Source organism: Vulpes vulpes, chromosome 3 (genome assembly GCF_048418805.1).
Source record: "Vulpes vulpes isolate BD-2025 chromosome 3, VulVul3, whole genome shotgun sequence".
Classification (NCBI taxonomy): Eukaryota; Metazoa; Chordata; class Mammalia; order Carnivora; family Canidae; genus Vulpes; species Vulpes vulpes.
The window spans coordinates 17,741,661-17,754,589 of record NC_132782.1 but is presented as its reverse complement, the minus strand read 5'-3'; the positions used below and the strand labels follow the sequence as shown (position 1 = coordinate 17,754,589).

Genomic DNA, 12,929 nt, shown 5'->3' with positions numbered 1-12,929 from the left:
AATGGTACCAAACAGTAGAACAGATATTTTCCTTACACATAAACATAGTATTTTACATTCCATAAAAATACCTCCTTTGTAGGGCAGTCTGTGTACTCAATAGGCAAAAAAAGTAAAATTAAATGTTTACTAAAAGGAAGTTTCCTAAATAAATTTAAAATATGCCAACACATTCACTTTATTTTGCTTCTTCTCTTGACTTCTGGAGACTTACAGTGCTGATTGAGTAACATTCTAATTGAAATGCGACTCATGTAGAAGCGATCCAAAAAGTACTGAACATTCTGGCTGGTGACAGGATCCACCCCGAAGCTCTCCTTGTATTCAATCACACCCTGCGCCATCGTGGGAATAACATCGTTGTGTCGATTCCTGATCCGAATCACAGTATCTGTAAAGCTAAAAAAAAAAAAAAAAAAAAAAAAAAACTATCTTGTCAAAACAGCCAAATATTTTGACAAGTGAATTTAATGCTAAAATCTAGGTTTAACTAACTTATACTAGGCAAGAAATCCTCATTTCAGTAAAAAGAGCATCACTTATTTAAATATATTTCAGATCATAAATATGTGTAACATATGACAGTACAAAAACTTTCAAAATAAAACTTTTGAAACGTAATTATTTTCTTGGAACTCGTAAAAGCGAGGCTGCCACAAAACATGATCCTAACAGTGTTAAGGTTTTTTTTTTTTTTTTTTAAACCATTATCAACTAAGATCATCTGAGCACTCCCTATGAGGACACTCTTCCAGGGACCTTCAGCATTACAAGAAGACAGAATGCTTGCTTCTAGGGAACACATGCTCTGTAAGGAATAAAGATGAATAAGCCAATAAAGCCTGCCTGTTTTAGAACTATTCCCTATGGTTCCAAAAGAGAAAGAACCATTGAGAACAGAAAAGTGAAAGAAATTCTAATTCCATTGAACCTATAAGTTCAAAAATGGGAGAGAAGAAAAACCGACTGTTGCCTTAAAAATTTTCAAGGCACCCAGCCTTCCCACTTCTGTCATTTAGAAGATATTACTGCATGGTTAATTTAAAGAACTAAATAAAAGAGAAAAGAAGCCTTAATCATGAAATAACAAAATCTACCTTGTAACATACCCATGGGAATGTACACTTCTGAATGAGTGCTTGAGTACTATTAACTTATTCCAATGATACTATCATGGCTCAAAATATTTTTGGAATTCCTAGTTTGTAATCTGCTTCAAAACCAAACTCTTAATCCAAAATACAAACAAAACTCCTCAAAAACAACAAACGACTCATTTCTAGTCAGCCTTTTATTTCACTTCTCTCTTTTTAAAACCCCCAAAACTGTTATTCTGCTTGACTGCTTTCCTTATTTTTTAGATTCAGCTCTCACCATTTTCAGAAGGTTCTGTAGCATAACGTTTATTTTTAAGTAAGAGGACATGGGTTCAAATCCTAATCCTACTGCTAGCTGGCTATTTGATTTTATTGCTACCTTAAGTTTCTTAACTTTCTGTGCACAGACAGTATTAATTCAATAGCATTGTTTTAAAGATTAAATACACAGTGTGCTTCATACCTAGGCATAGAGTAAATCCTTGATGTTATTTTCAGACCAAAATATGTTTAAAAAGTGAAATGTTGCCATCATCTTTAGAGACAGTAACAAAAAGAAAAAAGTGTATGTAATACACTTTGAGGACAACAAAAGAAGTGGTCTTCAAGTTCTGAGCAATGTTCATGGGAATAAGCAGATAACTGCCTGGGAAGACTACCTGGGTTTATTAATGCTGGTATGGTGGTTATTAAATTGGTCATATTACTTCCATTATTTTACAGACCAGAGGTCATAAAGTGAGACCCACAGATGTGTTTTTATAAGCCTTCATTCTTTTAAAAAAAATTAATTTGCTGCAATCTTTAAAATTGGGAGATTTTACATTAAAAATCTAAACTTGGGGCACCTGGGTGGCTCAGTAGTTGAGCATCTGCCTTTGGCTCAGATTGTGATCCTGGGGTCCAGGGATAGAGTCCTGCATCAGGCTCCCCACAAGGAGCCTGCTTCTCCCTCTGCCTAGGTCTCTGCCTCTCTCTCTGTGTTTCCCATGAATATTTAAATAAGATCTTTAAAAAAAAAATTAAAAATCTAAACTTACTGCTTTTCTTTAAACACACACAAAAATCAGACAATCTAGATGGTGTTTCTGCATTGCCAAGGATTGGCTGGAGCTCAAAGAGGAATGCGCTGTCCAGGTTGAAAGATCTCACAGGTCCCCTATTATCCAAACGGCACCGAGGCCACATCTAGATTTCCACTGATCATCGCACTTGAACTGTGTCATGTCTTATATTTACTGATTTACAGTATTTGCCTTACCTGTATGAGCTGCTATAGACACGTATACTATAATATGTTCTGGAGTGGAGAGAAACTGAAAGTTAATTTCCCTAAAGTAACCCAATAGCAAGTTTAAGCTCAATACATTTATATTTTTCATATGACATTTAAAGAATATAAAAATTGTATTCAGAATAGGGTCCAAATATTGTACTCACTCATAAATAGTTTTAGCCTCTTCAGCACTTTTGTCTTTAAATTCAAGAAGTTCCTGAAGACTCTGGATATACCTAAAATGCAAATCAGCAGGGTAAATTTGTTCTTTTATATTTTGAAAGTTCAATATTGTGAAAATATAAAAAGGTATTTTTAGTATCTTTTAATATAGAATAGTGCTACAAATTATGGTTGAAGTAGGATTTTTAGACCCATTTACATTTAAGCAAAGTGCCTGGCACAAAGTAGCAGAAGTTTCATTTTCTCCTAAAAACATAGGTTAAATCTGATTTAAGAATTTTAAGATTTTGGGGCGCCTGGGTGTCTCAGTCTGTTAAGCAGCTGCTTCAGCTCAGGTCATGATCTCAGAGTCCTGGGATGGAGCCCCACATCAGGCTCTCTGCTTATCCAGGAATCTGCTTCTCCCTCTCCTTCTGTCCCCCCCCCCCCCAACCCTTCTCATGCCTGTGCTGGTGCACACTCTCTCAAATAAATAAATTCTTTCAAAAAAAAGAATTTTAAGATTTCCTACTTCCTTTTATATACTTCTATACTCTAAAATAGCTTTTCAGCTTCTTAAATTTACCACCATACAGTATAAATGCTGACTGTCACGAGAACTGAGTCTGTTACCATTAACTACGTGATCTGGGGCAAATGATTTAACTTGTTTTAGTTTCAGTAAAATGTGGAGGCCCATCCACCTCGGTTTAACCTAAAATCTGTTAAAATCTCATACTCCTTATTGGCCTTTAGTGTTTTAAAAAATCTTTAAGTAGTTGCAGTCTTTCAATTGGGAAATTTTTAAATTAAAAATCTAGACTTGTATGAGGCACCTGGGTGGCTCAGTTGTTTAAACATCTGCCTTTGGCTTTGGGTCCTGAGATCAAGCCCTCGCAGGGAACCTGCTTCTCTCTCCTCTCTCATGCTTTCTCTTGCTATCTCTGCACTATCTGTCTCTCTCAAACAAAATCTCTCAAAAAAATAAAATAAAATAAAAAGATTTTATTTATTCATGGGTGACAGAGAGAGGCAGAGACATAGGCAAAGGGAGAAGCAGGCTCCCTGTGAGGAGCCTGATATGGGACTTGATGCCAGAACCCTGGGATCACGAGCCAAGCAGATGCTCAACCACTGAGCCACCCAGGTGTCCCTAAGTAAAATTGGGTTTTTTGTTTGTTTGTTTGTTGTGCTTTTTCACTCTAGACTTGTGGCTTTTCTTTAAGTACACAAAAACCAGCTGATCTGGACAGTGTTTCTGCATTGGCAATGACCAGCTGGAGCTGAAAGTGGTTATCCTTTAGAAGCACATACTCTCCAGGTTAATAGCTTATGTCCAGTCAACAAATATTTGTTAAAAGCCTATAATTTACCACATGGTTCTTTTAAACAGAGCTGAAGCAAAACAAAAGTCATGAAAATGTAGGTTTTTGATCTACCTAACGAGTCAAGGTGGCAAATGGCCTGCTAAGGAAGGAGCAAAATGAGGAAAGCCAAATGACTTTCTCAAGGTTATGCTGCCAAGCACAATGGCAGTACAGGGCCAGAGCTGAAAACACTTCACTATTCAGTGACCTTCGATAATATAGGATCTGCTTTGGCTGCTCTGTTGGCACTTTATCTACAACTGTCTTTAGTAGGCATCCAGGGGCAATGAAAATGTTTTAAAACTCTGTAAATCCATATGTTGGTTTGAAAAGCTGTTCTTGACAAGCAGCGTGCCTCTCCGCAGTCCAAAACATTCCAAAGATTCTGGTATTTGCTTTAACCCATACGTTTTTCTCTTCACTGGCAAGAAAAACTATGCTCTTTATTCAAGAGATAATTGAGCACCTACAACGTTTTAGGCACAGATCAGATTTCAAAATGCAGCATATTCTATTTTTAATGAAGAATTTAAAAAACAAGAATAAGCTTCCATAGAAAATTATATGTTCTCATTTTATATTCCATCATAGTTCCTAAACAAATGTTTCTTCTTTAAACCACATTTATAGTTGTCCCGTATTTGAACTAGATAGCATCTCATTATCACATATTATAGCAGTCATACTGCTTTCGCTTGTTTTTTAAAATTGAAGTTTCATCAGTTTCTCCTGTAAGCTATGATACCACAAAAAAGCGCTAAGATCTCCATGAATCATAACTGGGAAAAATCTTACAGCTAATTTTTTTTTCTACTTAAGACTCAATTCTGGTAAACTCTTTTGTTTGAAATGGGTAATGCTTAAGAGTATAATACTTTTAAATTAGTAACATTAAAAAAATAAAATAAATTAGTAACATTAACAAAAAAGGCTGTATTTAAGCGACCGCATATGTATGCACTGCCACTGTCATTTTTTAGAACAGAGATCATAGTTTCTTATATGATTCCACTAACTTCTAATTATTTTTAAGTGGTGGAAAAAAGATTTTAACTTTCATGTTTGATAAATATAGTTAAATAAAATAAATTCGGTTTGTTAAAAATACACATACACACCCTTTAATACATTTTATCATTCTGACTATAGCACGGTAGAAAGAAACAAATCGGGGCTTGAATCCCAGCTCCCCGGTACTGCCTTTGGCAAGACACCTGTAGGTGCCTCAGTTTCCTCATCTGTAAAATGGTGATAATGCCTAATGGGCAGAGTTGTTGAAGGGATTAAAGGTAATGTATATAAATCCCTATCCATCAATACATGGTAGATATTATAACATAAGATCCTGCAGATTCAATAACATAAACCGTAAATTTAGTGTGTTTATTTCTGTGCAGTTCTGAATTTTTTTTTTCAAAGCCAAGGAGTGGTAGAGTCCAGGATTCAGGGAACAGGCCCAGACATACCCAAAAGAAGAAGAAATGCTCTTACTACCATAAGCTTAATTCCATGGAAGAGTAAAAAAAAAATATTTGCTTTCACCTTAAGTAGAGTCTATAAATCCACTGAAATTGCAAACACGAGATAGGAATCTTACCAGCTTTGTACCAATTGAACTGATGGAGTCCTGAGAAGATTATCTGGAAGAAGACTTATTTCTTTCATTATATTTGCCAATCTAACAGGTAGCTCTTGTCGCAGAAACATAAATGAGGTCTTTTCACAAGCATTCATAGATCCTAAAACCAAACACGGTGCGAACAGCAGTAAGTAGAGGCCACAAGGCAGTAGAAGCCAAGAGGCGGGGAGAAACAGAGGGAGCTACTGGGCAGTGTCAGAGTGCCAGCATCACCATGATGCCCGGGAAAGGAAGAGGAGGCAAGGGACAAGATAACCCTCTGGAGGGTTGTGAGGCGTCCTAAATGGCCTTCTAATTCCTGAAGGAATTGCTTTGTAGAGTGATAAAGATACTTTCCAATTGCTTTGTAGAGTGATAAAGATACTTTCCCGTCTCCATCACTTGCACCCTTACTGGGATCATCTTAGACACAAGGCAACCTGAGCAAGTCTGAGCAAGGTGTGGAGTCTAATTAACAGTAGGACCTGCCAAAGCCTATCCTATGTAACCAGTTGCTGCTACTATTTAGAAAATCTGTTTCCTAACTCTGGGTTTTTAAATAAATGAATACCTAAGATAGAGAAATTTTGTCATATGCATGGGAACCACAATAAGCAAGACTCGGTGTAGAGGAGGGCTTGCAGGCAATAGAAAACAAAAAATACCAGGGCCTGTGCAGCGACCATCTTCAAGCTTCAAAGCCCTGCATTCCGCCTCCCTCCCCTCCCCGCCCCCCCACCCCCACCCCCCGCCCCCCATTCAATTGTCTGATTCCTGGAAAGCAGCCTGCTCCTCTTTCACTCCTATCAAGACGCTAAACAGAGCAGTTGTAGAATAGCCTTTGGCAAGCAGTCCCATTTAAAGTCGAACAAAAAAGTCATGTTATTTCAGCAGTGCATTTTAAACCTGAGAATTTCATCTTGCTGTTTTAACAAGAGACAACCTTAGAGAAAACCAGACTGTCCATAGCAGGAATGATGGAATGAGAGGAAAACATTCTCTTGTGAAAGTTTAATGGCATACTGTGAACAAGGCCAAATTCACCCCTTCATCAAACTATAGTCATTTTAAAGTAAATACAAAAAAAACCGAGAGGGCTTTGCTCCAAAAAATGTTTTGCCCCTGTGCACCATAATTTTAAGATAAAGCTGCCAGCTATGGTGGTATCTTTTGAGCCCACTAATGACCCATTACTGACTTAACAGTACTCGCAATGCAGAAGATAAGTCTTGCTACCGGTATTTTATGACCTTCCTGGTTTATTGGTTTTCCCTTTCCCCGCTCGGCACCCTCACATGAGAAGTCAAAGTTAAAAGTCTAACTTTGCCATTTCTCTGCAATCTGTTGCATCCTTTCTAGAGAAAATCAGGAAGCGTCCAGCCGAGGAAGAGGAAAAGTGGACGGTCGCTTCTGCAGAAAGGAGTGTGGCAACCCCACAGCGCCTGTGCTCACGCACTTTCTGCGTGTGCTGGAGACTTACTTGCTGATGATGAAACGAATGTGGCGCGGCTGGAAACACTATTAAGCAAGTGGCAAGGAAAACACTCTGTGAAACGCTCGGGCCAGTTAAAACCTGCCTCCCCTCGCATCACGGAGATTTTACGCAATCGTTCATCATCAGTCTGGAGAGTCGGAACCCGACTCCGGGAGGTGCGCACACGGCAGCCCCCGGCGCAGCTCGGCGCTTCCGAAGGGGCCCGGCGGGGGGCGCGACCCGCACACGTGCGCTGGGGGGCGGGAGGTCCCCGCGCCCGCGGCCCTGGGGTTGGTTCTGCGACGCTACGCGGTAAGGAGGCTCACGCCCCCAGGGGCTCCTCGGGCCCCCGCCCCGGAGCGCGAGGATCTGCCCGCAGGGGAGGAAGGAAGCACCGGGTGGGGGTGGGGGAGACGTTAGGGAGGGGGGAGGTTGGGGGGGAGGTTAGGGACGGGGGAGGTTAGGGAGGGGAGAGGTTGGGGGGAGGTTAGGGAGGGGGGAGGTTAGGGAGGGGGGTCGTTGGGGGATGGGAGGGGGGATGTTAGGGAGGGGGGTGCGCCGGGTGGGAGGGGGAGGTTAGGGAGGGGGGACGTTAGTGACGGGGGTGCGGGGGAGGGGTGGGAGGGGGGACGTTAGGGGGGGGGTCGTTGGGGGGGTAGGAGGGGGTAGGTTAGGGAGGGGGGTGCGCGGGGGGGACGTTAGGGAGGGGGGTACGCGGGGGGGGTGGGAGGGGGGACGTTAGGGAGGGGGGTGCGCGGGGGGTGTGTGGGAGGGGGAGGTTAGGGACGCGGGTGCGCGGGCGGGAGGGGGGCGGGCGCGCGCAGGGCCCGGCCGGGGCAGGGGCCGCGGTGGCCCGCGCAGGGCCGCGCACAAAGGCCCGAGGCCCGGGCCGCACTCACCGAAGTCCAGGAACTGCTTCATGGAAAGCGGCGACGGCGAGAAGCGCGCGTAGAAGTCCACCTGGCCCGGAACGCCGCTGTCGGGCGCCGGCCCGGAGCCCGAGTCCGAGGCGAGGCTGCGGCCGCCGCCGGGGCTGGCCGCCCGGAGCCCGGAGCCCGAGCGGGCGCAGGCGGCCCCGCGCAGCAGCAGCCGCGCCCGCCGCATGCCGAGCCCCGCCGGAGGAGCCGGGCCGGGCCGCCAGGTCGCCGCTCCGCGCCTCGGCCCGGCGCTACGTGAGGGACGTGGCGACCCTCGGGGGCGGGGAGCGGCTGTCACCGCCGCGGCCGCCGCCCCCCTCGCCGGAGCCCGGCCCCCTGCGCCGCTGGGCGGGACCCGGAGCGGGAGGCGGGGCAGGGGCGGGAGCGCGCGGGCGGGGGGCCGGGGCCGGGCCGGGCGGGAGTGGGGCCCGCGCGGGGGCGGGGGCGGGGGGGCGGGGCCCGCGCGGGGGCGGGGGCGGGGGGGCGGGGCCCGCAGGTGCGCCCCCGCCCGCGCGCTCCACGCCTCCCCCGCCCCCCGCGCCCGTGCGGCTGCGAGTCCGGGGCCTTCCGGAAACTCCGCGGCGAGGCGAGCCCCGAGGTCACGGGGGACGACGCCGCACCCTGGGGGCTGCAGGATCTGACCCTTGCCCAGCGGGGGCACCGGCACCGGGGGGCGTAGCCCCAACCTTCGCGGCGAGTGCAGACCCAGACCTGCGGCCCCGCCCCTTGATCGACTTTGTCTTTAACTGTCTTGGCAGCCCCACGGTTTGGCTGTGCCCTCCTTCCGCTTCTCCAATTTCCTCGATTTGGGACGGGGCATCTCTGGATATGGTAAGTTGAAAATGCATTTAATGCACTTAACTGCGCAGCGGCGTGGCTTACGGAGCGCTTCCTTCCATTCGCCTGCGGTTGGGCAAATCGTCAAACACAAAGCCCGTTTTATAACAACACGGGCTTCATGGAAGTGCTGTACTGAAGGTGAAACACGGGGTGCTGGGACCTGGGCTGTTTACCCTGGTGATTATAGGGCTGGGCTGCAGTTGCAGCTGCTGCTGCAGGACCACAAGAGTAGCGTGCCACGCTTCAGCTCGCTTAGGAAAAGACCAGAATTCAAGGTATGATTCACACTGAGCGGGTATCGCTTTTGATCCATTGTAAAGTAGAAAAAAATCATTAAGTTCAACTATTGGAAGTCAGGAGGGAATTGCAAGACTAGACAATTCTTTTTAAAGATTGTATTTATTCATGAGAGATACAGAGAGAGAGAAGCAGAGACAGGCAGAAGGAGAAGCAGGCTCCATGCAAGGAGCCTGACGTGAGACTCGATCCGGAGACTCCGGGATCAGGCCCTGGGCCTAAGGCAGGCGCTAAACCACTGAGCCACCCAGGGATCCCCGACAATTTCTTAGAGTGGTGAAATTCCCTGCAGTTGCAGAGGCAGCCGTCTGTGCTGAAAATCACCACTGCTATCTCTTCTTTCCAGAGACTTCCCCATCTGTCCATCCCCAGTGCCTTGGCATGTCTTGGATGCAACGAGATTACCTTTTCATGGGTAGTTTATCAGCAAAATATGTATACATGTGTATCACCAGCAGTTACTGGTCTAGAATAATTCATTTCTCCGTGGTGGTCAGGTCTTGGGTTGTATAAAGATATGATATATGTAAAGGAGATGATAGTTTCTCTTTTTTTTTAGGGTGTCTTAGTCCCACAAATGTAGCCTGAAAGAGGAGTCCCCACCTGGAAACAGGTGTAGGTAATTGAGGGGATGGGTTGACAACAGCACCTGAACATAGTTTCTGAAAGTGGTGCCTCTAACAGGTTTTTCAGGTATCTGTTACCTTGGTGGTTGTTACAACTTTGGTGAAAATATCTTAGAGGAAGCAGGATGAACATAAGACCAGGAGATGTGTAGAGAAAGTAAGGGTGGTATCTGTATTATATGTTTGCTGTTCCACCAGGCATGCTGTACCCTCCAAATCTGGCTTTTCTTCATCCCTTCTGTGAATGTTTGCTAAATGCCGACTGTAGGTACCAGGTAATGTTCTGGGTGGCTGGGAATAAAGCCATATGCAATTCAGATAGGATCCCATATTCAGATACATCTGCACTTAGAAAGCATATACTATAGGGTCAGACGTGGGAGAAGAATTTTACACCATATCTTCAAAATATTAGAGCACCTGCTCCATGAACGGATTAGATTTGTTCCGAGTGGCTCAGCTGATGAAAGACTTAGGGACAGAAACTATAGGAAAGCGGATCTGACTCACACATGGAAAAACTTTGGATGGTTATATAGTCATTTGACTACAAGCTGGCAGCCTTAGAGTCCCAGAGGGTCCTTGTCAGTCGTGTAGAGGACAGTTAATGACGCTGCAGGGAGAATCGTAGGAAAGCGGTAATGAACAGAGCCTCGCTCCTGGTTTCAAATCCTGGCTCTGCCATGTACTAGCTCTGTTGTGTTGAGGGAGTTACTTAACCTGAGCTTCAGCCTCCTTATCTATAAAGGGGGACTGTCTCCCTGGGTGACTGTGATATACATGGTATAGCTATCTGGGCACAATGCCCAGGACCTTCTAGACTCTCGATTAACGGCATCTATTTTTTCATCATTGTTGCTGTTTTTGACATTATTTCCTTATCCAAATAAGGATGAGGTTTTATCAGAATCACTCATACATGTTTGGTCTAAAGCCAACTTTACCAAAGGTTGTGAGGAAAGACAATTTAAAATGAAATATTAGCCATCCTTAAAATCGTCTCTCAACCATTTCTACAACTCTGCTCCAACCTCCTGTTTGGTTGCGTTCCTCCTCCTTCCTTCTATATTACTTCCTGAGCTCCAAAATCTTAACTATCATCATAATATATTCAGCTCTCTCAACCCTTATTTGCAACTCTGCTGCTTTCCACTTGAGCATGTGGAGGTGCTCAGCTGAATAGTAACTTCTGTGGAAGCACAAAGGCCCAGCAAAGACCTTGAGATTTATTTTTAGCAACTTCGTTCTCCCAGAAATCAGTCCAACTGTTGTTTTTATTTTTTAAGATTTTATTTATTGAGACATCTGGGTGGCTCAGCAGTTCCACGTCTGCTTTCAGTTCAGGGCATGATCCTGGAGACCTGGGATCCAGTCCCATATCAGGCTCCCTTCATGGAGCCTGCTTCTCTCTGTGTCTTTCATTAAAAAACAACAACAACAACAACAACAACAACAAAAAACAAGTTGCAGGGGGTGGGAGGTGGTCATGGAGCAGAGGGAGAGGAACAAGCTGACTGCACGCTAAGCCACACGGTGCTGGATCCCATGACCCTGAGATCATGACCTGCTCTGAAACCAAGAGCCAGTTTGGTCAGTCAGCCCAACTGAATGAGTCACATAGGTGCTCCCCAATCCAACTATTTAATGTTTTTTCTTTTCTCCAAAGTATATTCACCAAACTTCCACTCAATATCCAGAGAATAATATGAAAATACATTTAAAAAATGATATCAACATTTTGCTTTTTGGTCAAAGGCTTAGTGTCCAGAAGCGGGAGAGAACATTAGATTTTTTTTCCCCCAGGTGTCTCTTAACATGATGGTTGTTAAGATTATGGTAAAGATATCCTAGAGGAAGCAGTTGTAGGAAAAGGAAAAAAAATGCCCTTCCCTATCAGGTTTTTCCAGCTGGTTTAGGAATTAATTTGACAGGAGACAGATTAATAGGAGAAAAACCCAAGATTTATTATGAGCATATGGAGACCCAATAATGAATTTGACACCCCAAGAAATGACCAAGGCAGGCAGGTTTTACACATTTCAGACAGAGACAATAAATTTGTGAGGAGTTGACAGGATAAAGAAAACATGTTCCAGAGCTTTAATTAGTAAGGAATTCTAAGAATTTGGGCTGAGGTTTAGATTAGTAAAAACAAGATTTGTTTCTACAGTTTTAAAGTCTCTATCTCTGGTGATAGGGATGTCTTTTTACTTCTTAGTATAGGGAAGGTACCTTTCATGTGGAAGATTTGCTTCCTGCCTTCAGGGGGGACAGGGAAGATCTCTCCTCGCCCCAGCTGTTTCTTCTTCTTCTTCTTTTTTTTTTTTTTTTAATTGGAGTTCAGTTTGCCAACATATAACCGCCAGTGCTCATCCCGTCAAGTGCCCCCCTCAGTACCAGTCACCCCAACCCCACTCCCACCTCCCCTTCCACTACCCCTTGTTTGTTTCCCAGAGTTAGGGGTCTCTCATGTTTTATCTCCCTCTGGTATTTTCCACTCATTTTCTCTCCTTTCCTCTTTATTCCCTTTCACCATTTTTTATAGTCCCCAAATGAATGAGACCATATGATGATTGTCTTTCTCCGATTGGCTTACCTCACTCCGCATAATACCTCCAGTTCCATCCATGTTGAAGCAAATGGTGGGTATTTGTTTCTAATGGCTCAGTAATACTATCCATTGTATGTATAGACCACATCTTCTTTATCTCTTTATCCATTCGTCTGTCGATGGACACCTAGGCTCCTTCCACAGTTTGGCTATTGTGGACATTGCTGCTATGAACATTGGGGTGCAGGTGTTCCAGCATTTCACTACATCTGTCTCTTTGGGGTAAATCCCCAGCAGTGCAATTGCTGGGTCGTAGGACAGATCTATTGTTAACTCTTTGAGGAACCTCCACATAGTTTTCCAGAGTGGCTGCACCAGTTCACATTCCCACCAACAGTGCAAGAGGGTTCCCCTTTCTCCACATCCTCTCCAGGAAAAAGGACAGTCTCTTCAATAAAGGGTGCTGGGAAAATTGGACAGCCACGTGCAGAAGAATGAAACTAGACCACTCTCTTGCACCATACACAAAGAGAAACTCAAAATGGATGAAAGATCTAAATTTGAGACAAGATTCCATCAAAATCCTAGAGGAGAACACAGGCAACACCCTTTTTGAACTTGGCCACAGCAACTTCTTGCAAGATACATCTATGAAGGCAAGGGAAACAAAAGCAAAAATGAACTATTGGGACTTAGTCAAGATA

General features: G+C 44.5%; 1 protein-coding gene and 1 long non-coding RNA gene across 6 annotated transcripts in view; one reads left to right on the top strand and one right to left on the bottom strand.

Annotated features, from left to right (window-relative positions):
* Positions 1-8,226, bottom strand: part of PDK1 (pyruvate dehydrogenase kinase 1) — a 29,439-nt gene extending 21,213 nt beyond the window's left edge. Inside the window, exons 1-4 of one of the 3 annotated variants that reach the window (XM_072751960.1) lie at positions 7,894-8,226; positions 5,500-5,641; positions 2,538-2,609; positions 215-399 (exon numbers count right to left, since the gene is read on the bottom strand). In XM_072751960.1, the coding sequence (XP_072608061.1) occupies positions 215-399; positions 2,538-2,609; positions 5,500-5,641; positions 7,894-8,098 (604 nt within the window). In that variant the 5' untranslated portion in view covers positions 8,099-8,226. The remainder of the gene's footprint in view (positions 1-214; positions 400-2,537; positions 2,610-5,499; positions 5,642-7,893) is intronic. The other 2 variants (XM_072751962.1, XM_072751961.1) reach the window with 2 other exon arrangements.
* The window catches only part of LOC112916405 (uncharacterized), a 188,115-nt gene that overhangs the window by 107,911 nt on the left and 67,275 nt on the right, over positions 1-12,929 (top strand). The window contains exons 12-13 of one of the 3 annotated variants that reach the window (XR_012000324.1): positions 6,880-7,170; positions 8,670-8,742. This is a non-coding gene — a long non-coding RNA (uncharacterized lncRNA). The other 2 variants (XR_012000325.1, XR_003234293.2) reach the window with 2 other exon arrangements.